At 43.7% G+C, this 26,019-nt stretch overlaps 1 protein-coding gene across 1 annotated transcript in view; it reads left to right on the top strand.

Annotated features, from left to right (window-relative positions):
• Positions 1-26,019, top strand: part of UTP20 (UTP20 small subunit processome component) — a 63,871-nt gene that overhangs the window by 35,924 nt on the left and 1,928 nt on the right. Inside the window, exons 30-59 of the mRNA XM_069000996.1 lie at positions 666-892; positions 1,811-1,955; positions 2,395-2,482; positions 3,581-3,724; positions 4,350-4,400; positions 4,492-4,644; positions 5,155-5,310; positions 5,691-5,831; positions 6,621-6,758; positions 8,045-8,184; positions 8,700-8,779; positions 9,606-9,895; positions 10,388-10,527; positions 10,979-11,135; positions 11,915-12,013; positions 12,630-12,797; positions 13,504-13,670; positions 14,584-14,725; positions 15,019-15,135; positions 15,934-16,104; positions 16,608-16,736; positions 17,210-17,320; positions 18,595-18,674; positions 19,402-19,471; positions 20,511-20,693; positions 21,532-21,663; positions 22,813-22,945; positions 24,092-24,291; positions 24,650-24,721; positions 25,111-25,377. Of these exons, the coding sequence (XP_068857097.1) occupies positions 666-892; positions 1,811-1,955; positions 2,395-2,482; positions 3,581-3,724; positions 4,350-4,400; positions 4,492-4,644; positions 5,155-5,310; positions 5,691-5,831; positions 6,621-6,758; positions 8,045-8,184; positions 8,700-8,779; positions 9,606-9,895; positions 10,388-10,527; positions 10,979-11,135; positions 11,915-12,013; positions 12,630-12,797; positions 13,504-13,670; positions 14,584-14,725; positions 15,019-15,135; positions 15,934-16,104; positions 16,608-16,736; positions 17,210-17,320; positions 18,595-18,674; positions 19,402-19,471; positions 20,511-20,693; positions 21,532-21,663; positions 22,813-22,945; positions 24,092-24,291; positions 24,650-24,721; positions 25,111-25,377 (4,291 nt within the window). The remainder of the gene's footprint in view (positions 1-665; positions 893-1,810; positions 1,956-2,394; positions 2,483-3,580; positions 3,725-4,349; positions 4,401-4,491; positions 4,645-5,154; positions 5,311-5,690; positions 5,832-6,620; positions 6,759-8,044; positions 8,185-8,699; positions 8,780-9,605; positions 9,896-10,387; positions 10,528-10,978; positions 11,136-11,914; positions 12,014-12,629; positions 12,798-13,503; positions 13,671-14,583; positions 14,726-15,018; positions 15,136-15,933; positions 16,105-16,607; positions 16,737-17,209; positions 17,321-18,594; positions 18,675-19,401; positions 19,472-20,510; positions 20,694-21,531; positions 21,664-22,812; positions 22,946-24,091; positions 24,292-24,649; positions 24,722-25,110; positions 25,378-26,019) is intronic.

The raw sequence follows: 26,019 nt of genomic DNA on the forward strand, positions 1-26,019 counted from the left end.
CCCAACTCACAGGTGAGGAGGAGGTCTGACTTCTTAGGATATGTCCATCTTGACCAATGACTTCTTAGTCTTGTGAGGTGGGAAGTCAGTTTTACAGTATATAATATCATTCATGGTTTTGTGAGTCTCTATTTCTTTCTATTTTATGAATGAGTATGGGCAAATTCAGCATAGAATCTGTGACTGAGAGTCTGTTACTGAAAGTTGTAAAAGAGCTTTTTTTGATTCAGACACTGTGAGAAGTTCTAGTTCAACTGTCTTGAGAGATTTTTGCCTCTTCCACAGACTCACTACTTTTCCTTTGCTAAGGTACTTGGTGTTTCTTATAAACACCTCATTTGTAGGCATGAAGACCTTACGTACAAACTCCTGTTAAAAATGGTATTGGATCACTAGGTTAGGAGCAGACTAAGAGTAGACTCGGGCTGTGGAGAAAGGATTAGGTTTAGATGATGTTATCTTGAAGCAAGAAAAGGGACTTGATAATCTGTCAACTTCCAATCACTGCATTTTTCATTACACTTGTTCTGGGTTTTTTTGCACTTTTTTATTGGTTGAAGTGGAAGATAGTAATTTTTTTGTGTGTGACTTCTTGCACAAAAGAATTATAAGCTGAAAATTTTGAACCTGATTTTCAGTGAACCTTTTTATAATCTTTCTCTCAGATATTTCCCTTTGCTGGCCAAGCAGCAGCCAGATCACCCAGAGAGTGATATACTGTCAAATGTATTTGCTGTGCTGTCAGCCAAGAATCTGTCTGAGGCCACATCGAGTCTTGTGATGGACATCGCTGATAGCCTTCTCAACAGCCCAGATTTTGAACCCACGGAGCAGGTTTCCAGTTTGAGTGTGACTGGCTGTGTTGTCATGGTCACTGGAGATGTGACAGAAGGTATGGCTGCCTGAGAGGTCTGAGAGACCTGTTGGGTGCTTTGGATGGAGGTGTTAGATTATGGTGAGGTTGTCTACGCTGGCTGAGAATACTGGGGAAGAGGATCTCCCAGCAGAGATGGAAACATCAATGTACAAATTTGTCTTGTGCTCAAGAACTGTAAAGTCCTGCTTGTTTCATGATTGATGAGATCTGCATTTGAGTGTCAGGGTTCTGAGCATGGAGAGATTCCTTATGAAGAGGGAAATGTTGACTCGTTCTGTCTGTGAAGCTTTGACTGATACAAGTTCAAGAACTGCATTGCTGACTTGGCTCTGTGCCTAACGCCACATTTTATATAAAGGCCTCCTTCCTGTGTGCACATGATCATGTATCACTTTGATGTTTAGTCTGTGCTCTCTGACAGGAAAGACTTGGCATCTTTGAGAGTTAGGCAGGAACGGCAGTGTGCTCTGTTTGATGCTGTGGAGACATCATTCACTGCAACACTCAAAGCTAGTGGAAAGGAGCATGTGCCCTTGTTATGGCAGCTTTGATTTTACACAAGAGGTCAGTGGTAGAATAAAGAAAACCACATCTACAAATGCTCCAGTCATTTTAGGAGATGTTACTACTATTGAGGAGTGTCTTTGGTACCTTCTGATAAGCCTATGCTTAAGAGGGCTGTTACTGAAATCTGTGAGAGAGTAGTGTGTGCTTTCTTTGATCCCATCTCAGACACATTAGACTTGGTCTCAGCAAGTGCTGGTGCTTGTTCCCAGCCATCAGCTGCCCTGCACGTTCACAGCTCCCATTTATTTATTCTTCCACTGATGAAGCCTCCTTTGTCCTAATTTCCCCTTTGTGTAGGGTTGGATCTCCCTTCTGTTTCTTGCAGCAGTGTTTCTTGGGTGTTGCTAACTGTTGTATCCCTCACAGAGCCCCTCAGTCTAGGTTGCCGGTTGGTCCTGCCTCATGTTCCTGCCATACTTCAGTACTTCAGCAAAACAATGTTAAACGTGGAAAAGGTGAAAAAGAAGAAGTACAGAGCTCAAGTCAGCAAAGAGCTGAGTATACTTTCCAAGTAAGTGATTCTTAGAGCTCAAAACCATTAAAAAATTGGAAGGAGGCAGGAAGGAAGAGGCTTATTGTAATAGATTCTAAATTAAAAAATGCTGTGTCTCAAACTATTTAAATTTACAACAGTTGTAAATACCTGGATCTATCATTGACCTTGCAAGTTGCTGATGACAGGTGATAAGTTTTCAGAAGTTGATTGGAGCAGGTTTTGTTGCTGGTACTCAAACCTAATGTCTCTTGAGGGTAGAAAAAGGTACAGAAATGCCTGCAGTCATGTGGAACTGAATGCTTGGGCTGGTACTGTGAATTTGGTAGGTACACTCCATTAGCTTGGATAGGCTGACAAAGCCCTGTGAAATGAATTAGTGCTGACAGTTTTTCTTTGCTCTATACTGGTGATTGAAATTATATAAAAGAGTACATTACCTTGTCCAATTGTACAGGATCAGCAAATTTATACAAGAGAAGAGTCAGAATTCAGTGCTTGTGAGCCTTCTCCTCCCTTTCCTTTATCAGAATAACATGGAGCAGGTAGGTAAAAATTATTTCCTCCCCCTATTAAACATATGTTCTTCTTTTAATAAAGTATATTTGTTTCTTTAAGATACAGTTAAAAGTTTTACTGATGACATGCCATTTCTCATTATTAGCCTGATGTCAAGTTTTCATGTGTTTGTAGTCTGCTCAGAATAGCGTGCCACTGCATGTTGATGTTCACTACTCACCCAGAGATGCCAGTGCCCAGACTGATTCTGTTCCCCTTTTTCATGGGGAAGGTCTACAGAAGTTATAATGCAGTCTTTACCTTCTTCATCACTGTAGTCAATCCACCAAATTGCTTGCAGAGTTTGAAATAATTGCTTTTCTTCGCTGTGGATTTTATGCACCCCAAATCCAAAGCCACAGCATCTGGACAGCAATGTGAATATATATGGTTGAGTATGTAATACATGTGGTATACTGGGCAGTGCTGCATTAGTCTGCTGCAGGATGAAAGGCAAAGGCAAACTGTGTACAGTACTCTTTTGGGGTTTTAAATCTGTGAATCCTTAGGGGACCACATGTGATATCTGTCGAGGGAGATCATACAAGAGCTGCTTTACTGTGTGGTGACTGGGCATGGAACAGATTGCCCAGAGAGTCTGTGGAGTCTCCCTCACTGGAGATACTCAAGGACTGTCTGGATGCAATCCTGTGCCATGTGCTCTGGGATAACCCTGCTTGAGCAGGGAGCTTGGACCAGATGATCCCCCATGGTCCTTTCCAACCTGACCCATTCTGTGATTCAGTGAAGTATATGGTGCTGTTAATGTTCATCTCACATATTCAAGAAAGACTACTTCTTAAAGCTCCATTAGTTCTCCTGACCTTTGAGTCGTGAGGAAAGACACATGAAAGAAGTCTTTATCGTGCTGACAGTCATCTCTTAAGACTCTGTTGTTTCTAATTGAAAGGTTGCAAGTACTTCTGAGAGATTTGATGATTGCATTGTCCTTCTAATTCTTTGTTCTCGTTCAGTATCTCTGATCTGAATAAAGTACAGCAATGTTCACTTCATGTCTTGAAATATGTCCCAAGGAAATGAAATAATCTTGTGAGGTTTCAGTATTTGTTATCTGTCTCTTTCAGGGTACACAGATTGACATTCTGGAGACAGTGCAGAACTTGCTGAGGCATTGCTCAAACCCTACAAGCTTTCTCAAACCACTGGCAAAGCTTTTTTCTGTCATCCAGAACAAACTGTCTCGAAATAAGTTGTGCTTGGTATTTCAGGTATTGCATTTCTATGTTTCTGTACTTCTTTTTTTTTTTTAACTTGTTCTAAGAGATCAAGAACAAAGTAATAGCAGTATTTATCTTTGTACATGACTTTAAAAACCTTTTTAATCTACTTCTTGTGTTAAGTGAAAGTAACAGAATTCTATGTGATAGAAATTAATGAGCTGCACAAAGATTTGTAAAAGTTTTGGCTTACAGCCTGGCTGATGTGAACCTCACCAGGGATCTTTAGTTTTAGAGAAGCCAAATAAAGCACTTAAATTGTAGCAAATCCTGTATGTTGATAAAATAAGAATGGATTTCAGTATCCTGAAGATGATTTTGTTTGTGTTCTTCTCTCACAGTTTATAGTAAGCTGTTTTGTATTACTTTGAAGTGACTTACCTAACTTCTTCTTAGCAGGAAAACACAGGAAACATTCAGTGTAGGTGTTTAGAAACTTAGGAACTTAAAACACATATCCTCCAACTTACAGAAGAAAAGTTCTTATGAAGGTTCTAACAAGAGAAAGACTAATGCTGTTGCTTTATTTATTTTTTGTCTTAGGTGGTAAAGTCTTGAGTTATCCAAATTTTTAACAACTCTAAGAGTTAACTGGGTTTTTTATGTTTCTTTTTAGACTTTATCTGACTTGGACAGTAAGTTGAAGTATATTACTGATGTTGTTAAGGTATGTACAGTTTCTTTGCTCCCTTTTTACTCCAGTAGTGTATGATCATGTTTCTGTCATTTTTCGTTACCGACTTGTTGCTCTGTCTTAGCTGAATGCCTTTGATCAGCGACACCTGGATGATATCGACTTCGACGTGCGTCTGGCAGCCTTTCAGTCAATTGCAGCCCACATCAAGGAAATGCAAGCAGTGGATACTGACTTCCTCATTGCTGTTATGCACAACTGCTTCTATACCATCCAGGTTGGCTGAATATTCCTTCTCTTGCTTTGTGCACCATGTGTCCGTGATGAATCTAACTTCCAACTTACTTCCACTGGCTGGTTTTTGGCACCATGTAACATTCAGAAAGTATATTTAGGTATTCTTACAAGTATCTTTTTGAAGTTTTGTCTGTTTACCTTTTCAACTGTGTATCCCAAAACAAAAATACAGTGCAGCAAAAATTTCTGTCAGTGAGCCCTGGAACATTTGTGCTGTATAGAAGGCATATTACAGGATTGAAAGGCTGATTTTCTATTTGTTGCAACATGTTCTGGTTGTGTGGGCCTGCCGGTAAATCGAAAAGGATTTTTCCTGATGGGTAGGGTGAGCATTAATTTGGGACTGGAACCTCTATAGGAAAGCTCTCAAGAGTTTCTCAGTCTCTACAGGCCTCTTTATGTTTTATACAGTGGTACTGTTCTGTCCAGGCTTTTGGGGAGATAAGGGTGTCATAGCCAGACTCATGGTGCCATTTCTTCATCCACTCAGCTTGGGGATATGGCTCTTAGTGACAACGCAAGCCTTTGCTTGACCAGTTTCATCCACCGACTGGCAGAAATCAGCCACACAGAAGATGAGTACAAGGAGCTAATCCAGCACACTCTCCTGGAGTCTGTGAGAAGGGGTCTGAAGAGTAAGACTGAGGTAAGGCAGTGGTGTCTGATCACATATCTCCAGCTATCTTCAGGGTAATAAGACATTTTTTGGGTGAGTTCTCAAAGTCCCCTGCTGGGACAAGAAGTGCAGGTACCCACTGTAAACTTACTTGTCATTTGAAACCTTATAAAAATTTAAAAATTACAGAACTTAGCTGTGTTTCTTTGCTGTTCAGCTTTCCTTAGCTGTAACTCATTCTTTGGAGGGGAGGCTTTAATTTATATGCAGTCCATAATAGGTGCATTTGTTGTAACCAAAAATTAGGACATGTTTGACTGAAACACTTGTAAATGATGGCACTGCTGTTCTGAGGAGTGTGTAGCAGCCTCTCCAAGGGGTACTTAAAATTTACTGCTTGCTATTTGTAGAGCATCCAGCAGGACTACACATCGCTGCTTTCCTGCCTCATTCAGACATTCCCAGCAAATCCCGAATTCCAGGATTTGGTCCAGCTGACCAACCGCCATGATCCTGACATGGACTTCTTTGAGAACATGAAACACATGCAGGTAAAAGACAGCAGGCATTTCTTGGTGCCTCTCTCCCCCTGCCAAGTAAAAGCATCTTACTGTGAGGGTATGTTTTGCAAAGCATGTGTGTGATGTCTGCAGAGAAATTGAACCTGTGTCATTAGATACCGTTACAAAAAAGAGGGGTGTGGACATCATCAGGAGTGATTGAGAATCAAAGTCATGTTTCTATGTAGAAATTTCTTGGTTTTATGACAGTCCACAGTCAGCAATATCCTGAAGATCCCTCTGATGTAGGCAGGGAATGGGTCTCTGTTTTTTCTGGCCTGTTCCCTGCTACTCTCAGTCTGGAGGCTCTGCAGCCCCTTCCCATTCACAAACCTTTGCAATATAAGTGTTACACAAAGCCCGGTCTCCTGGTTTTTCTTGCAGTGTTTCTTCTGCTTTCAGAGATGTAATCTGAGAGAGTCTTTGCTGTATCTGCAGTTATATGCAAAGTCTTAGGTTTTTAACCTGTAATTTGCTCTGGTCTTTGCATCTCATTGCAGCAACTGCTGTTTGCAATTGCCTCCCTTGTCTAATACCTGAAGATAGCACAGTCTTAAGACTGAGAATTCACAATGCCATTGAGTTGGAATATCTGTTGAGGCAAAAGGCTAGTGAAAGCCCAGAGATTTGAGGAAAAAGGCACGGCTTGGAAACAACCATAATATGTTTATGCCATTATTTAAAACTGGGACATTTTCGGAACTGCTGGATGTAGGTGCTCTCTCGTGCTAGCTGTGACTCAAGCTTCACCTCATTCACTGTTTCCCATGTTTGATGCAGATCCACAGGAGGGCAAGAGCTCTGAGGAAACTGGCAAAGCAGCTCACTGAAGAAAAGCTTGTGCTGTCTTCTAAATCCCTCCAGAACTATATCATGCCTTATGCTACAACTGCCATTTTTAGTGAAAAAATGCTTAAGGTAGGCTCTTTTAACTGAATGCATCCACTTGAATATTTTCACCTTTCTTAGATACCATTTGCCTTAAAAACCTAACCACTTTAGAAGGCTGATGTGTTTGTGGAGTGAGTGTTTCCTTTGCAGACAAAAGTGCTGTGCTGGTTTTGGTGACAGAAAGAGGGTTTGGAAAGTGCAGATGTAGTCTGGGCCCAATCCTGTATCTGCTAAACTTGTCCTGCTTCTCAAAGGTTGATCTCTTAACTGTGTGGGTTTAGGTTTTTTGTTTTGTTTTAGTTTTTTACTTGGGGTTTTATTTGTCTTCATTTTTTGTAATCAGCTTCTTATTTTTTCCCCTCTGCCTCCAAACTGCTGTCTTCCTGTTTAGTTGTGAGATGAGTTACTCTTTGACAGTAGACTGTGGAAATATAGGCTGTGCCTAGTAATAGAGGTGGGAATAAATACAGTTTTCTCTGGATTTAAAGGGAAACTGCAGGAATTGGCTGAAAACATCTGAGATTAATAGCAGCTTTGTAATTAAAATTTGAAGGGTGACATTTTGTTTGTCAATTTCCATACATTTTATTGAAAATATATGCAGTGAAATTACTTGCCGTTGGTGCTCGGCTCCTAAGCAGTGTCAAACTGCAACAGTCAGTGTGGATAGACTTTCCACCTGTTGCTTTGAAAATGAAGGTTTCAAACTTCTGTAGTTCCCTGCACACTATCAGGAGGACAGCAGACCTTCTTCTGTCAAGCCAAGTAAATGTCTAATTTGCTTACTGTCAGAAATACTCCTCTGAAGCTGAAACAATTGGAGCTCAGGCACAGGACCAGTCCCTGCAGCAATGCAGACTGTGCCCCTCAGTAGAGTGAATGAGTTGCTCTTCAACCAGAGGGCAGTAAAATGCATTGGTTGAAACTTTGGTGAAGAAACAGACACATTTTATTTCACATCTAAATGGGTTTATAGTTGATCAGCATAGCCCAGCAATGTGCCATGTGTCCGTGGTTGCGTGCCTTGACTGGTTCTTAGTTCTTAACAAATGTGAGCCCATATGTTTAAGTATGTGAGAAAAGTAAAATGTGTGCAGAAATATTTGGAGGAAGTGGGTCTGGAGATCTGCTTGATGGATTGTGATTTTTCTTTTTCTAACTTGGTGCTCAGGAGCAGATCTAAAAACACTGAATCCCAAGCATCCCCACTAGACAGACGATACTTCTGTCTCTTGTTGCTTTGAGTAAAGGATGCTTTAGGCACATGACCATTGTGAATGCTAACAGCAACTGAATTTCTCTCTTTTGAGCAGCATGAAAATATGGTAACAGCCTCAGTTGAAGTTGTTGGAGCTGTCTGCAGACATCTTTCATGGTCAGCATATTTGTACCACTTAAAGCATTTCATCCATGTCTTGCAAACAGGACAGATCGGTACGAAGCTGGGAGTCAGGTGGGTACTGTGAGCAATGCTGCTCTGGTTTCTCCAAAGACTGCTAAGGCAAAATTCAGTATTTTTAGGAGCATCACATGGATTTTAGCCTCTTCCCTGAGATGAGAGATTGCTGACTTTGAGGTGGACTTAGGCAAGTGAAGGTGGGCATGGCTTTGCTGCCTGCAACTGTGAAGTTTTAACAGGTCATTACTTTCTTACACCATGTCTCACTGTGTACATGGCAGCAGTAGCAGCTTCTGCTTCTGTCAGGCTGTCCCTGCTCCTGGGACATCTCCATTGCTCCAGTACCACTCTCCATGAGGTTTCACAGTGAGCTGGGTCACAGAATGCATGTAGCTGAGAAGTAACCAGTTTGTATTTTCTGGGGTTTTTCAGGATAAGCCTCCTTGTAGTGCAATGTCACTAAATCTGATGTTTTCCAAAAAGTGCTTATAAGATTTTTCTGTTGTGTTTGTATATGCATCGTCTTCTTTTTGTACAGAGGGCTGATCTTTCATGTTTTCCTTTTGCAGCTTGTTAGAGACAGTGCTGGAAGCCTTTCACTTCGATCATAAAACACTTGAAAAGCAGCTTGTGACCATTGACAACCAAGGTGAGCTTTTTTGTGTCTGCTTGCAGAAACACTACCTCAAACTGCTCAAATGCAGCTAATCAAAGTTTTGTCATTTACTCTTGGCATCAGCTACTCCCATCTTTTTAGAATGTGCATACTGGAAGCTAGTGTTGACTTGTCTCCTCAGGAGCAGTGCAGACTTTCCTCCTGTGTGTTGACAAAGTCAGGAGAGGTATAGGGAATCATCTCCACATTACCACTCCATCCCAGGCATCTGTCAGCCAAAACAGCCCAGAACCTGTGTGGTTCTCAAGGTCTGCACCCAGCCTGGTGGCTGCTGACACACCTGGGTTTTTTGTCTTTGGTGTTGGCTGCTCTCACGGTTGTCTGCAGCCTGAGAAGGGTGCTGCATGTCCTCACTTTGCTTCCCTCGCCATTTCACAGGAAGAAGTTGTATCTTCAGCTTCTTCACCGTTGTGGTTACCTATGTTGGGACCTTTGGGTGAAGGAGGAGGATATCTCACAGCTGTGCTTGTCAGTACTTCCTGCCATGTGAAATCTCAATTTTAAGTGAATGGCAGTTCTCTACAGTTCAAGCACATTGACCTTTGCTAAGCTGACTACACAGTTCAGACACAGAGGAACCAACCTAGTCTTTGCTTTAAACCTGGCCCTGAGGAGTGGTTATCAGAAACCAGCAAGCCAAAGCTTCTTTACCCAGTAGAAGAAACCTGATGCTTATTGGTGATTTGCTGTCTCTGGTGATAGGTGGGAGCTTTGTCTAGAACCAAGCTGTCACAGAAGTCAAGGGCTCAAGTTTTGTATTCTCCTGTATTTACCTGTACTTTTGGCAATTACTTGATAGAAGCTGCTGCCATGGACCTTGAGCCAGTGGTGGAGGCTGAAGAAGCCATGGAGCTGGAGCAGAGTGAAGGGGAAGAGGAGGAAGTTGAAGAAAAGAATGGGAAGAATCTCTCCGAGAAGCCAGCAGAACCTGAGCAAGCAGCTGAGCCATCTGAAAATGCTGAACAAGTGACCAAACCTGTTTCGTTCTTACCCCGAAATAAAGAGGAGCTAGAGTATCTGATCAAACACATTCAAGAAACAGTTACAGTCAACATCTTGCCTAAATTGCACAGGTGTATTGTTGCAAAGGTGAGGAGTTGACATTTGAAAGGTCTTTTGTGGGCCTGTGCTGCTACTTTAAAGATTGGGATACTACTTCAGAGCCAGTGAAAATGCAACACATTAAAAAAAAAAATAGATGCAACTGGAGAGAGACCATCTGAAAGCACAAAAAAGGCTTCATGACATTTGCTGAGTCATGGAGATTACTGACAGACCCTCTGGTCAGTGTGGGTGTGGTGTCTTTACTTCCCTGCTGAGAACTGTCTCAAACTACACAAGTGAAATGATTCACTTTGTGCAACCTCTTGAAGAGTTTTCAGCTACTTGCTAGCACCAGCCTAGTTTCTGTAACACAGAAAACACAGGGATTTATCTCACTGTCCTTTAGCTGTCGGGGGTTTTCCTGCAGTCACCAGAGGATAGCAGCCTGGCATACTGGCCTCTTCTAGGGTTTGCTGAGAAAAAGCAGGATTTGTTTCTGTATATTAAAAGTGCATTGTGTCTTGCTCTCTTAAAAAGGTTAAAAGAGACGAGGAGCACAAGCTTGTGAAATCCAATGTTGTGAATGATGATGAGGTGGTTCGTGTTCCATTAGCTTTTGCAATGGTCAGAATGATGCAGTGTCTCCCCCAAGAAGTGATGGAAGCTAACCTACCGAGGTAAATGCCAGTGGAGCTCCTTAAATGCTGTTCACTGTGCTGGGAATGAGTGCAGGCACCTTTCTCAAGCTGTGGTTATGTACAAGGCTAAAGTCAAGAGGAACATCCCAACAGACCTTAAATACTTCTTTTGGTAATTCCTATTCCTGGTGACATGCACCTCTGCACCTCAGCATTTGACTTCTGTAAATCCTTACCTAAGAGCAGAGCTGTGAATCAAGGTGCAGAGGCAGGGATGGTTGTGCTGGGGAAAGAATAATGTACACAAAGAAAGGGCAATCAGTAAAACACCCTGACGGACAGTAGGTGTGTGTATGCCTGTAAAACCTCTCTGTGAGACTGGCTGTGAGTACAGCTGTGGTTCTGAAACAGGCCTGAAAAGCAGCCTCCTTAGCAGCATAATTATTTCTGCTCTGCTTGAATATGAACTAAGCTGTCTCTTTGTTTCCAGCATCCTGCTGAAAGTCTGCACATTTCTGAGAAACAGATTTCAGGAAATACGGGATGTTGCCCGTAACACCCTCATTAAAATCATGGAAGTGTTGGGAGTGCACTACCTTCTGTACATCTTAAAGGAGATGAGGTCTGCGCTCATCCATGGGTACCAGGTAATGCTGAAATTCTTCCTCTTCTGCTTTCTGTAGGCTTTTTTAATGTGTTAGGAGGAGAATTCAAAGGGAAGTTGCTATTGAAATTGTTTTGCACGGATAGAATAGCTTGGTATAATGCAAGTAAGTACTGCTGATAATGCCTACATCAGTCTTTGTTATGCCAAGTGTCAAATAAGGGTCTGTACCCTCAAAGAACTGAGAGTCTAAGCTGTTTTCCTAGTGAAGAGTTGAGGTATGAAGGGGAAGGACAAATTTCTGGTTCCAGTAAGATTAGAGGAAATCTCTCACTGAGGTCATGAGGGCTAAGCAGTATCTGAGGGGAGTTGCCACGGAGACTGCACAGACAGTATGTGGTGATGCTTGTTGAAGGCTTCCTAGATCCAGAGCCAAGGCTCTGACTAGTAATTCATCTTTCCTCTTTCCATGGTTTGGGTTAAGAGTCATTTTTCATGTGCATTACCACAGTGGAATAGCACGAGCTTCTAGCTGCTGTAACAGTGAAAGCACCAGTTAGAGCAGCCTAAATATATCAGTAAGAGCACTGGGGAGAGAGGAGATTCCAGCCCTCTTGCCAGTACATGGTGGGACAGGGATCCTTTTCCTGCTGCCGCTACATGGATTCTCATCCTCCCAGTGTTTGGTTTTTTTTTCTATAATGAGACCTCAAGTGCAGTGTGTGACTTGTGATGTCTCTGCTATGGGAGTGTCCCCATCCAGTACGATTAAAGAGATCAGTGCAGAAGTTTGGAAGCATGATGTGTTCTCTTTTTCTCTAGCTCCATGTGCTGACTTTCACTGTGAACCTGTTACTGAAGGGCCTTACTACCAGGCTCAGTGCTGGTGATTTGGACCCCTGCTTAGATATCCTGATTGAGGTAAAAGCTATTCCAGACTGAAAGAAAAAACATCATGAAGTGCTTGGGACATATTCTGGGAGGGGTTGGTGTAGATTGTCTTTGACTTGGTGGCAAACCAGGCTGTTGTGTGTGCACTGCCAAGGAAGGAGACTGTTTTATACTGAGGCATCAACAGACCCCCTTGTAGAGGGGAATCAAGAGAAGAGAGACGTCAAGTATCTCTGGGGCTGTATCCTGAGCCCTGCATCCTGAGAGGGGATGGATTCAGGATTAAGACACCTAACAGTGTTTTCCTGTACTCTAAATGGCCGAGCAAGTCAGCAGACATCTACTCAGTGCAGTCCGCAGAGCCCAGGAACTCAGCTGGCCACACAGATGGGGTATATTGGGATGTACTCATCTGACTGCAGTCCCATTCCTTGTATCACAGCACCACAGAGGGGTGTGAGAACAGTGTTCCCATCTGGTGTGCTTAAACTAGGATGTTCTATGTTGATAAAGGAAAGATAAACATGACTTGTAGGAAACCTGGAGAATCATTTTTTCTATGAGGGGGGGGAAAAGTGTTGTTCTGTTGCGACTGGAGGAACCTCCTTTTCTTCTCTCATTCACTTCTCTTGCCTGTTTTGCAAAGATTTTCAACCAAGAGTTGTTTGGGAATGTAGCTGAAGAGAAAGAAGTGAAGGGAATTGTCTCCAAAATCATGGAAGCCCGCAAAAACAAGAGTTATGATTCCTATGAAATTCTTGGAAAGTTCATAGGAAGGGGCCAGGTGACAAAACTTATTCTGCCACTGAAAGAGGTAAGAAAAGTCAGCCAGAGTCTGTCTTAACTTGGAGCACTTTTGATTTTGTACGGTGATTCTAGACCCTCTGGGTGGCTACTTTGAAATCACCTATGGAATCTTGCTTTGGCTTCCCATTTTCCTTTGGGAAAGCAGTGTACAACCAGCTTGTACAATGGGACTTTACTGTTGATGTGCAGGGCAGGGAGTGGCATTCTGGGAAGCTTTTAACTGCTGCTAGAGTAGAAACATCCCACTTTGAGTTCTCCATGCACTCTCCCTCTGCCCACTCTTGTTTCCTCTGGAGCTTTGAAGTCCTGCAAGGCTGCTCTGCAGTTTAATCTCTTGTGCATGAAGGAAACGTCAACAAAATGTATCCAGGGTCTATCCATGTGCAATAATGGCCTTTTCAAAGATACAGATTTTTTAGCAGAGTGCAAGCTCACACAGGAACGGAGCCCTGGTTTGCTCATTAGCTCTTGTGTCCTGGTGGCAATAGGTGAACTGGCTGGAGGCTGACAAGAGTCTGGAGAGGAAGGGAGGGATGTTGGTGCAGAGCTGAGGCAATGGGATGCTGTTCACATAAAGAGCTGGGGACTATGACAGCATATGATGAGAGAGAATCTTGTTTTTTGCTCTTGTTTTTCCCATGATTTCTGAATACAGATGACAGATGATTGCCATCATGCTGCCCTCTAAAATTTTCATGGTTGTACCTTTGCAGACTCTGGAGAGCACTACAAGCTTGAAGATAGTCCGGAAGGTGCATGAGGCACTGCGTCACATCATGGCAGGGCTGATTTTCAACTCGGACATGAATGCAGAATCCCTCCTCCTCCTCAGTCATGGTCTCATCAGTGAAAATTTGCCTCTGCTCACTGAGAAGGCCAAGTGAGTTCCAGGATGTTGTTAGTATGGTCTGTTATTGGTTGGGAGGTTTGCTTGCAGAAATGGTGGTTCTCAAATCCAACTGGTTAAATGCGTGAGAGTTTCCTTGCTTTCATTCCCCTTTTGTTTTCAGTGTAACAATTATTTGGGCAATCAGAGAGCAAGGAGAAAGCTTAGTAATGGGAGTTAGCATTTGCTGAACTCATGGGAGTCTACTCTTGCAAGCGCTCAGGACCTTCAGCAAGGCTTTTTCACTGTCTGATGAGTTGATAACGTACATTTGGATGTTAGGATGAAGGGACAAGGGACAGTGTTTAGAAGCAGGCTGCAAACATTTCCATGGGGCCAGGAACAAGAAAAAGTATGGGCTTTCGCTTTATGGCTTTGCTGCTAGGGCACAAGATGAGGAGAACCATCAGATTTTCTCTCCATCTGGTGGTGTCACTGCTCAGAGCTGGGTTTGGATGTCCTGCATTTCCCGTTACGTAGGCCAGCTTTCTCTAGGATCTGACATCTGTTTGCAGACTTCTTGGAGCAGTGTTTGTAAGCCATCAATAACTGAAGTAACTATCAGTAAATGAAGAGCAGTGGGCAGTGGCAGGAAGTGTATTTGCTTGAAGATCAACTTCCAAAGTTGATCTATCCACTGAGAAGAAAAAAGTGAGGATGTTATATAAATGACTGTGTGTTTGTTCTCTCTGGAATAGTGGCATTGTTCTCAAGTCTGAGTCCTGTCTATTGTGCTGCTGTCAAACTGGTTTTATTTCATTGTGGTCCATCTGTGACTTGCTTTTGCTTGCTGTGTGCAAAGCACACAGCAGAGCACAGTTTAGCTCTTTACTTCCAACAGCAAGACTCTTGTGGAGAGGGTTGATACCTGAATATTTTCCTTTGCCATACATATACTGCTTTTCAGGAAGAAAGTTACCCCTCCTCCAGATCCTCGGCTGCAACCAGAGAGCTGCCTGCTGCTCCAGCCCACTCCCACAAGAGGAGGGCAGAAAGCACGTATCAGCAGCAGGACTAACACATATATCCTGGTTGATTCAGGACTTCGGGTAAGAATCTCCTCAGATACAAAACTTTGCATTCAATATTTTATTAAGAGAATGCAAAGGAAAGTATTCTGGGTATATTGTTTTAATAGCACAGCCATTAGCCTTAACTTCATTTTGCATATTGTTACTCCAGTAGTGCTTCTTAAAGAGCTATAAAAAGTGCTCAGCCTGTTGAAATATTTGGGTGGGATTTGGCATAAATTCTACTATAACCTGAAACAGTGGTGGGATCTTACTTGACTCTTGATTTCCAGCCTGAGTTTGAGATGAATGTTCTGATTTTTCTATGACAGCTACTGCACATGAGCCTGAAGAGGTCCAAAGTAAATTCTTCTGAAGAACATGCTTTGGAAATGTTAGACCCTTTTGTTCAGCTGCTTATAGACTGCCTGAAATCTATGGATGTCAAGGTACAGTTCTGAGCTGGTCCGTCTGTTCTGTCTGCCCTACTAAGAAGAGTCCTGCCCACAAATGTCATCTTGCAGTTGACTTGAAGGAGGAGAGAAAGCCACCCGTTTTTCAAACCTGATTTAATAAGTGTGCAGATTAAGTTGTTTGAGGACATGTAATCAGTCCCAAGGGGGAGGAAGGCTTGTGGCTGATGGAGGACTGAATGCTCTGCTCCATGTCGTAGGTTCAACTGTGGGCAAGTTCTCCTAGTGCATGCTCATACAAGGAATTTACAGACTATCTGTGAGGATGTTCATGTGATCCTGCAGCTGCTGGGAGCAGTGTTGTCACAACTGTAGTTTCTTTTGATCCACCTCCAGTGTCTTTATTCCTAGCACTGTAGATGGCCACTTTTTGGGACATCTTTTGGTTTGAGTGAGCCTAGGGAATCTGTTAAACTTTGAGTTTCCCAGGAGTGGAAAGCATACCTCATACTCTATCAGATACCTGGAGCAGGGCTTTCTGTGTCTTGAAGGCAGCTCTGCTTCAGAAAGAGTTCTTGCCATGTACAGAAACAGTGTTGTGTTAATGTCTTTACCTAGTAAAATAGAAGTTAAAGAATACTGGAGTGGCAGATAGTGCTTTTAGAACTGAGAAACCCTTTGTATTACCTATGAATGGTTTGAAAGAGGTTGGGTTTGCTAGCTAATTGCCTTTTACCACAGTTGTAGATAGCCTGACCACGTCTGTAAAAGAGTGAGAAAAGAGTTCTTTCAGTGTCAGTGTACTCACGTGCTGTCCTTTGGCTCTTTCTTCAGGTGATAACTGGTGCTCTGCAGTCCTTGGTATGGATTTTAAAGTTCCCTTTGCCTTCTGTCAATACAAATATGGAGTCACTGATCAAGCAGCTTTTCCTCTTGCTGAAAGAGTTTGCCAAGACAGGGATAGCCAAAGGCCAGAATTTCCACCTTGTTGTGAGCTGTTTCAAAGTAAGTCAGACCCAGCTCTGCTCGTTTCTGCTTTAGGATTAACTTTCTAGAATGATACTCTTCCAGCTGCAGATCCCTCCTGCAGCTGTGCCTGGAGAGGTAGTCTGGAGATCACAAGCTAGTGAGGAATACATGGCCTTGCTGATTGTTTCCCAAGTACAAACTTAAAGAAAGTTGCTCCCTAAAAAAGCACAGCTTGCATCTGAAGAAATGTCTCTATAGAAACGTTTGCCTTCTTTCTTCCTTATAGTAGTATTTCGTTCCACCTGAGTAAATCCTGGTAGCTGAAGTGAGACATGGGAAGGGGGCAATTCACTTGTTTAGTTTTTGTCTCAAAATTGCCATCTGAAAGCAAAATGTGATGAGAATAGTGTTGGCCAAATGTTCTAGAGCAGCAGTTTGTCTTTTCAAGCTGAAGTGGTATAGATCAAGTCAGACTTTGGTGTGGACTTCTATTTTATGGCACCGCGTGTGTATTGACAATGTGCAATTTGATTTTGCAGTGTGTAACAATACTTGTGAAGAATGTCAAGAGTCAGATAACAAGCAAACAGCTCCAAGTGTTGCTTGGCTTTGCTGAAGAAGACATTTATGATTCATCACGCCAAGCCACTGCCTTTGGCCTTCTCAAGGTATTTCTGTGCAGCAGTCGTGGGCGTTCTGTGAGCCCCTAGAATCTGTGATTCTGCTTCCTGGTGAAGGGCTGTACATTCTCACATCAGGAGCAGGCTACAGAACGCTGTTAAGGCTCTCTGCTATAAGAGGGGGAAAATCAGCAAAGCTTTACTGTTTTACTTGTAGTCACTGTTTAAAATTGTTTGGGAGGCTGTTTTATACATGTGCATATAAAGATGTATTTAGATCTGAGTATGTTTTTGCTAAAGAATCAACATCTGATCATTAGACCAGGTATTTTGTGTTGCCCAAAAGAAATGGATCTTGATGTGTAAGCCATCCTTTCTTTTTTCCTTTGAATTGCTGTTTCCTTTGAATTGCTGTGTGTGAAAAAGTCAGCATTAAGGTACCACCTGAGGCCAGTGTAGTCCAGGTTATAGTACTGTGTAAGCAAAATGATGTGACTCCAGCTGTGCTTTCATGTTTTCAGGCTATTTTATCCAGGAAGCTGATTGTCCCTGAAATTGATGATGTGCTGCAGAAGGTTGCCCAGCTGGCCATCACAGGTCAGAGTGAGCCAGTGCGAGTCCAGTGCAGGCAGGTTGGTAGAGTGAAGAGTCTCTCACTTTATTTACTGCTGTGTAACAGGCTAGAGGGCTTAGTGTGGCCATCTCCACTCTCACAGACATGTGCCTTGGCCCTTTTGAACCCTGAACTCCATTTCCCCTTCTTTACTGGTCTTTATTCCCCTTGTTATCTGGCTTTAGTTCTTGTGACTGGTGCATAGCAGAATGACAGACTCCTTGCCTATAGTGAGACTGTGGTGTGCCTTCATAGAACTGTAAAATTGTTTAGGTTGGAAGGTTCCCTCAAGGTCATTGAGTCTAACCCTTAAACCAGCACTGCCTTGTCCACCACCAAGCCATGTCCCCAAATGGCACATCTATACTTCTTTTAAATACTTCCAGCCAGTTTTAAATAGTCCACCACTTCCCAGGGCAGCCAGTTCCAGTGCTTGACCACCCTTTCAGTGCAGAATTTTTTCCTAATATCCAGCCTGAACTTTCCCTGGCACAACTTGAGGCCATTTCCTCTTGTCCTGTCACTTGTCACGTGGGAGAAAAGACCAACCCCCACCTTGTTACAGCCTCCTTTCAGGTAGTTTTAGGGAGTGATAAGGTCTCCCCTGAGCCTCCTCTTCTCCAGGCCAAAGAACCCCAGCTCCTTCAGCCACTCCTCATGAGACTTGTGCTCCAGCCCCTTCTCCAGCTTCATTGCTGCTCCTTGGATATGCTCCAGCACCTCAGTGTCTTTTTTCTTGTGAGAAGCCCAAAACTGAACACAGTACTTGAGGTGCAGCCTCACCAGTGCCAAGTACAGGTGGAGAGCTGCTCAGCAGCAGTGACATGGTCCCTCCTCTGGAGGCTTTTAGGCCTGTGTAACTAAGCCTTGCTCTTTTATGGGCCCCAGGATAAGAGAATTTCCCACAAATCCATGATTGCTTCCCTCTACTGCCTCATTCTTTCCAAGGTAAAACCAACCAAAAGACAGAATTGGTTACTTTATCTCAAGCATTGGGATACAGGTGCAGTAGGAGCTGCACAAAATGCAGCTTTCATAGTTACAGGATGGATTTTGAAGGATGCAGAATCTCTTCACAGATGCCTGTACAAATCACAGTAGTACTTTAAAAACTGATCCTGTTCCAGGCATAGAGCTGGGGAGCAGTTGTTGACCCTTTGTGTAATAGAAACAGGATGAAAGGGATGATTCTTATAAGCTTGCTGCTCCATCACTAAATTTTCTTCATAACCTTTTTACAAGCTTACCTGAGTGCTTATTTTAACTCCTCTCTGTATTGTTTTTTCTTTCCAGATTTACTTAAAATACATTCTGGACTACCCCCTTGGTGACAAACTGAAACCCAATTTGGATTTCATGCTTGCACAGCTGGAGTGAGTTTATATTCCTGACATCTCTGTGAGAACAGAACCTTGTTCTTAAATATGACTCTAGTGTGCCAAAAGGCTCTTTGTGATGAGCAGTAGGCATGGCTGAAGTCTTCATTTTCCTACTTCTAAAACACTTCCCTTTTCCCAAGACAGGTTGTTTGATGAGGCAGATCCTTTTTTCTTATCCCTGTTTCACAGCTGATTTTGGTTTGTATCTGTTTGTAAACAAAGGTTCTGTTGTTTGCTTAGTGGTTAGCCACCTCCACTGGTTGTGGACCAGGTGAACTGAAAAATCTGGGAGGAATAAGGGAAGGTGCATTTATATGGGACTGCTATCCCATGGCAGTGTCTCAAGTACAGTTGCAGGCACAGTTGAGACAACTGTACCAATTCAGCAGGGTGTTGTGTCTCCAGCTTCTTCCTGAGCTTCACCCCTCCCTTGCTCAAGGTGACAGCAGTTTATCAGGTTCCCCAGCACAGCATGGCTGTGCTGACTCAAGTGGGCTGGAGCCCTTTGTGGCCTGTTTGTGTCCCTGTGCTTCATTCTCTGACAGACAGAGCTGATGGGCCTGCTGCTTCTCTTGTCCTAAGGATCAGGCCAGGTCTGGTAGCTGTTGTAGAAAGATCCCTATCAGCACGTGTTTCTGGAATTGGTTGTTCTTGTAAATTGTTCACAACTTCACAGGAGGATTAACTCACCCCTATTGGTTATTCCTTTATTTCTTCACAGGTATGAGTATGAAACTGGTAGGGAATCGGCACTGGAGATGATTGCGTACCTCCTCGACATGTTCCCACAGGTAACCAGCACCCCCTGGTGTTCCAAGCGTCAAGCAGTTACTGTGGTTTGCAGTAACAGCATTTTCCGAGCAGTTCATTCCGGAAGCACTTGCTAGTTCCTATTATCTCTTATCATGAGTAGAACATTCACTTATCTCCAAAGAACCTGGCTTTGCTCCAAAAGAGAAATGACATGCTGGAAAGTCTGCAGTACTTCTTTGCCTAGTGTGCTCGGTTTGCAAGTAAAATAAAGCTGTGTCAGCTGGAGTTTGGATAAAGTCAATCCTTATTTATGCCAGGAAGAAACACAACCAGTTAAGGAAATGGGGTAGGAATAGAAAGCAAAGTCTAGAGTTTACTCACTGTAAAGGTTTTTCAATATTCATAAAAGATTGGTGACTGAACTGGTGTGTGATGTACCATATCTGGTTGGTTGGCCTGACGGGAGAGGAAGGGCTTCTCAGTGAGGTGGATCAAAAGGAAAGCTAAAAAATAACTATGCATCTATACAGGATCACATATGCAAAATCCTAAGCTGCCTTGAAGCTCTGCAGCTGGAGCTTAATGGTGCATTCAGGGCACTGGGAGAAGTGCAATCAAGCAAGAATTTGGAAGGAAGAGAAATTCTGCACGTTAAGCTGAGATTCAGCACTGCCTGATGATTCAGTATTTCGGATTGGCTCCTGGGAACTCTTTAAAGTGGCAAAGAGCTGCAGTCTCTGAGAGAAGGATATTTGGGTGATTGCTGCAGTGCTGAGGGACTTAAGCCTGTTTCAGTGGGAGTTGGGCATGAAATTACCCTATAAGGTTTCACATTCACTTTGCTGACCCAGGGATATGGTAGCAAGTCAGAGTCAGAGCAGGGCTGGGCCTGCTGTACATTCCCTGTGTGCTGCAACAACAGGATGATCCCATTTTAGCAGTTCAGCTGCCTTGACATGGAGCCCACTCAGGGCTAACACTGCTCCTGAACATAGTGCAGCAAATACCCCTTTTTTTCTCTTTAAATGCCAGAAATTACTTGGGTATCTGTGGTTGATAATGGTTGTTTCTTTCTAGGATCTCCTGCACAAATACTGTGGGCTGTTTTTTCTCTCTCTTTGTATGATGATGATAAATGATGACTCAGCCAAATGCAAAAAGATGGCGGCTTTGACGTGTAAATCTCTTCTCAGTAAGATCAGCAATGAAAAACAAGATCTGATGTTTTCGCTGGTCGCAGAGTGGTTTCACAGCAAAAAGGTACTCCTTGGTCTTTTCACTGACCAGGTCTGAACTCTGTTGGAGGGCTGACTGAGATTAATAAGGCAAGTGAGAGATTGCTAGTACCAGATCTGGTGGGTTGGTGGATTAGTCGTTCCTGACTCTAGCAAGAAATGGTACAGCTTCATAAAGCTGCACAAATACAGGGATGTGCTGATGCTGTAGGTCAGCCTGCAGACTTCCCAGCTGCATTTTGCTGCTTTCTAACAGTTCCACTTTTGGGTCAGGTATTTCACAGTGTAGTCTTCTCTCGGGTTAGAGGTTTGACCAAATTCCTTAAAGTTCTTCTGATTCCAGCATTTTGTGCTGACTTTATTTCAGATATGCTTCATTCTGTTGCTGGCAGCTGGAAGCAGCAAACCTGGTCTTCCAGATCTGCTGTTTTGATCTGGGTGCTTGGGTGATAAGCTGTCCTCTAGCTGAACCCAGGTTCTGTCCCTCTACACTGATAGAATTAGCATTCTGCAACGTCTTAGTTTCCATCTTAATATGTTCAGTTTTGGTTTGTAGCTGTAAGCTGCCTGTTGCATTGTGAAGAGTTGCGAAGTAGCTCCCAGATCTCTGCAGATGGGAACTGGGCTGGAAAAGGTCTTCTGGCATTCAGGTTTAGGGTGCATTCCCAGGGATAACTTGTGCTGCCAGGTGCTTTTATGCCTAGCTGGCGGCATCTCCTTTTTCAATATACTCTGAAAACCAAGTTCTCTTAAGGTGTTATTGGTACTAGCAGAAAGTAAGGGTTGCTGCCAGCTCCTGCACTTGGGAGCTGCAGGGTTTGATTATGAAGAGTTAACAAGGGGTGTTATTTTTTGTGTGTCAGAGCTCACACAGGAGGTTGGCTGCCCAGGCATGCGGTTTGTTTGTTGAAGTGGACGGAGTAATGTTTGAGCGGCGGCTTGAAGCAGTCCTCACTTTGGTTGAACAAGAAATCAACCCAAGTAAATTTGAAAATGTAAGTAACTTTTCTCCATGCATGAAGCTCGAGGAAAGAGAGTTAAGAAAATGGAAAAAGGGAAGAAGTGTAGAGAGATTTAACAGCTGGACTTAATTTTGTGTCTTTACTCAGGACTGAGGAAAGACACAGAACACACATTTGTTCTGAAAGGGACCTCACTGACCTAGAACCATATTTTTTTGCCCGTAAGCCCAAATTTGATGTCATATGTCACACCACAAGGGGAAAAGGAACTTTGTAGAGCTACCTGGCCTGAGCCTGCAGCCATACAGTGTAACCAGCAGATAGATATATTGCTCCTTGCAATGTGGGAAAGGTGTCTGCTAGCTGCAGAGATTTGTGTAAGCACTGCAGGTCAGGAGTGCATGGCTTGTGACTGTCTGCTTTGTCCAGCGTTACCTACAGCTTTAACTTTCAAAGGGGTTCCCTTCCTGTACTTCAGACCATGGTTTTGTTGTATGGAAAATCTTTTTAGTGCACATGATTAACTCAGAATAACAAGGCTGCCTCAGGTTCTGCTTGGCATGTGATAATCCCAAAAGGATCCCAGTCACTGTGCCTGGGGAGTGGCCATGACTTTTACTAGTGTTCAGCATGCTGCCCTTGAACAAGAGAGAAAAGAACCTCAGGATCTGTAAATTGGCAAGAGATGAAAATAAAATACCTGCAGTGATGAGAAATTTGGTGTAATCTCATGCTGTGCTGTGACATGTACTGACAACTTATATCAAGCCAGCAGGGTGAGGACCACAGGCAGCACACACAGTGTTGTCATAACAACTCAGGGCTTCCCAGGTGATACAGGCAAATCTGCACTCAGCTGGGCTCTAATGACGAGAATCAAATCCAGACAAATACATGCACAGACATAATGTGTGTAATTACTTGCATTTAGAAACCCAGCAGTTTTTTATAGTAATCTCTGTATGAAAAACAAGAAGGATGATTTGAATACTGTCTCCTGCAGAGATTCTCTCCAGAGGAAATGCTTCAGTGGAGGTGCTTCTGTTCTGTTTATATTGGGAATTGGGTACGAGTCAGTCTTTGGGTTTTTTGAACGCTTGATATGAAATTTATCTAGTGAGGATTAATCAGCACTTCCTCAGGTTCTCATAAGTATCTTTCTTGACTTGTTGATTTTATTAGATAACTGAAGAGGAAGAGGAGAAGGCTGCAGATAGGCTGCTATTCAGCTTTCTTGTGCTGGTAAAAAAGCTAATCACAGAGTGCAACTTGATTCAATTAACCAAGAACAGTGATGTTGTGAGCAGTATCTGGGGTAAGTATCATTACAGAATTATTACAGCTGCATTACAAGAAAGATTTCTTTGTGTGCCTTGTGTTTTTTCACACGCTAATATAAATGACTGAACTTTGTTATACAAGGTTTCCATTCTGCAAAATGCTAACACACAGCAGTTACTGGGCAATGAAAGAGAAGCTGCTAATAGAAAGGTTACATGGTTGATGAAAACAAGACACCCTCTGTCTCAGTTGCCGGGACGTACTGTCTATTGCCCCCAGAGCAAATAGTTGGAAACTATTGCATGTTTCACTATAATTACATTCTCTTGGATGAAAAGATTGAGCTCTCCTGAGAAGATGAGATTTCCTTGATCATACATACCAGCCCAAAAGTGATGGCACATGGTAATAGTGCTCTAAATACTGTGTGTCTGTCAGGATGTGAAGACCTGAAAGTTACTTGATTCAAGCAATTTCTCCATGTGTGAGAGTATACAGTATCAGGCTGGTTTATTGGCATTTTGTTGCCCTGATTTTAATTGCTTCATTGCTGCAATCAGAAGACTTGGTGTGGCTGGTTGGTGACTTTGAACAGTCCAGCCTGCCAGGTGCCTTTAGTGAGATAGCAGATAACCATTGTTATCCTGGATTTTGGTGATGGGCAGCTTGGACAGAGGTGACACAGGAGGGCAGCTCCATTTCTTCTCTGGAGCATCTTCAGCCTCTCTCCAGGAGTTTGATATGACCATCAGCAGCAGGGCCAGCTGACACGAATCTCACAGCAGCCAGTTCCCAGACATCATGGGCAGATGAGCTGTGGCACCGAGTCCCTGAGGGCACCATAGGTGTTGCAGAAACATGATTTGCCAGTCAGGATTGGAGCAAATGTCTTTTTGTGTTGTGCCCACTTTTCCTGCCTAGTTGGCATCGCCTTTCAGCAGTGACCACATCTCGCCTAATCACTGTGGGGACATATGTCTACCTGTAGGTTTTTGCTGCTTTCTGCTTTGGCTGGATTCAGTTGCTAGAAAGTCTTTCATGTTCTGAGCAGATGAGCACAGTTCATTTCATTCACCTTGTTATTGCAGCGTATGCTGTGGTAATTCTTGGGAGTGAGCTGGTTCTATTTTTGCTCTCAATGGGCCATCTCCTGTGCTCAAAGAGGTTTTCTTTTCCCCAGATCATGTCCAGTCTCACCTGTGGTATCCTCACAGCTGGGTCTGGCTGACAGCCACTGAGATCTTTGGCTTGTTGTTTGCGTCTTATAAGCCAGAAGATCTTGTCAACAAATGGAAGGAAAGAAAGTCAGGGAAGAGAAAAAAGACACCAGCAGAGCTGTCTGCATCCATAGTCTTCCTGACTGCTGAACTGGACAAAAAGGTAATGATGTCTGTACTACTCCTCCTCTCTGCTCATGCCTATTCCCTGACTGGGACATAAAAATAGTTCATAGTTTTGCATGCACATTTCTCTTTTAGTTGCTTGTCTGCTGCCTAATCCACATTGCTTAAAGGATCTGAGGAGGTGTCTCTGCTGCAGGGAGGGGGCTTCTCTGGAGTCTTATTCTCAGCAGCACAAAAATACCCTTCTAGATTGTAAAATGCAGGCAGAAGTTGTGTTGAGCTGATCCTTTGGTCTCCCCGGGGAATGGTTTTGGTGACTGCCAAATACTGTTTTGAGTCTCTGCTACCAGCTCCCTTCAATGGAGTCATTCCTTTCTCCTTTTTCATTTCCCTAGATGAAGGAACTCGTGTTTGCATTCTGCCATCAGCTGCAGTCCAAGTTCCTGGACATGTCTCTGAGTGAGCAGGTAAGGGCAGGAGCCTGTCTGGGACTGCAAGAGGGCACAGAGCAGGCCCTGGCATGTGGGGGACACTGTGTCCTAGTCAGGACAGCACTGCTGCTGTGGTTGTGGCTCAGGGCAAATACACAGTTCAGGGCCAGCTGCTGTCTGCTGAGGGCATCTGAGCAGCTGTGGGCCTCTTGGGGACCCAGAAAGTCCCTGTTGTGGTGTGGTGGCCTACTGAGGGGTGGTAGGGACAGAAAGGGGGAGCACTATGCAGGTCAGGACTGGGCTCTCTGCCATTGCAGACTCCTGGGTTGGCAAGTTCCTCTTTCAAATCAAGTCTTGGCTCTTACATGCCCTGGTGCTTACAGAGGGAACCCACAGTGACTGACTCCTGTGTTTCCACACTTCAGGTTATAAAGAATTTACTTTTTGTGGCCAAAGTTGTTTACTTGCTAGCCCCAGCCTCAGAAGAAGGTAAAGAGGCAGATGGAGAACTCAGCTGTGAAGTGGAAGAGCAGGAGGTCTCAGAGGATGAGAAAGATACTTCTGCTCAAGGAGAGGAAGAAAGAGAGGACACGCAAGAGAAAGGCCAGCCAGCCACACTGCTGTGGTTAATGAAGAAGCTCTCTGTCATGGCAAAGAGAGAAGCAGCATATTCCCCTAAGGTCCCTTTAAAGGTAAGAACATGGTTAGTCCCACTGCTTTTCATGAGGTGGGCACTTCTACAGGATAGTGCTGCTCTTTGCTTTCAGGGGACAAGGTGCAGAGGGTGCTGTCAGCTGGCACTGAAGCAAGGATTAGTGGGTGCTGAGGAAACAAGCCTTTCAGTTTGGGGTTCTCAGGAAAGGCTTGTGCCAGTCTGGTTCTTGCTGATGTTTCCAGCCTCCTGCAGGGTGGCGGAAGAGTGGTAAACCCCAAGGCACCAAGCTGAAGGGGACAGAGCAGTGCCTTTGAATGCCCAAGAGCACTAGGCTTATGCAGGCAGGAGAATGGCAGTGTGGAGTAACTTGCTAGGAGAAGGGGAGGGGATGTGTGTGGAAGAGCATCAGGAAAAGCACTGTGGTTCCCCATGGTGCAGAGTTAGGTACAGCTTTCATGTCTTCAGCTGCCTCAGCTGAGGACAGTGAGAACAAGCCTGTTGTTCAAAGTGTCAGCAGCTGCCAGCCCAGTCTCAGCTCACACAACAGGGGTTGTGTCTCTCTAAAGGCTTACTTGGATGCAGTAAGACCTTGTAACAGCAGCGAGTCTGTGACTCAGGTGTCTAAAACAACAAACACCTGCTGTGTTGAACAGTTATGCATGGCCCTCTTGTAGCAGTT

The sequence above is a fragment of the Aphelocoma coerulescens genome, chromosome 1A (genome assembly GCF_041296385.1).
Source record: "Aphelocoma coerulescens isolate FSJ_1873_10779 chromosome 1A, UR_Acoe_1.0, whole genome shotgun sequence".
Classification (NCBI taxonomy): Eukaryota; Metazoa; Chordata; class Aves; order Passeriformes; family Corvidae; genus Aphelocoma; species Aphelocoma coerulescens.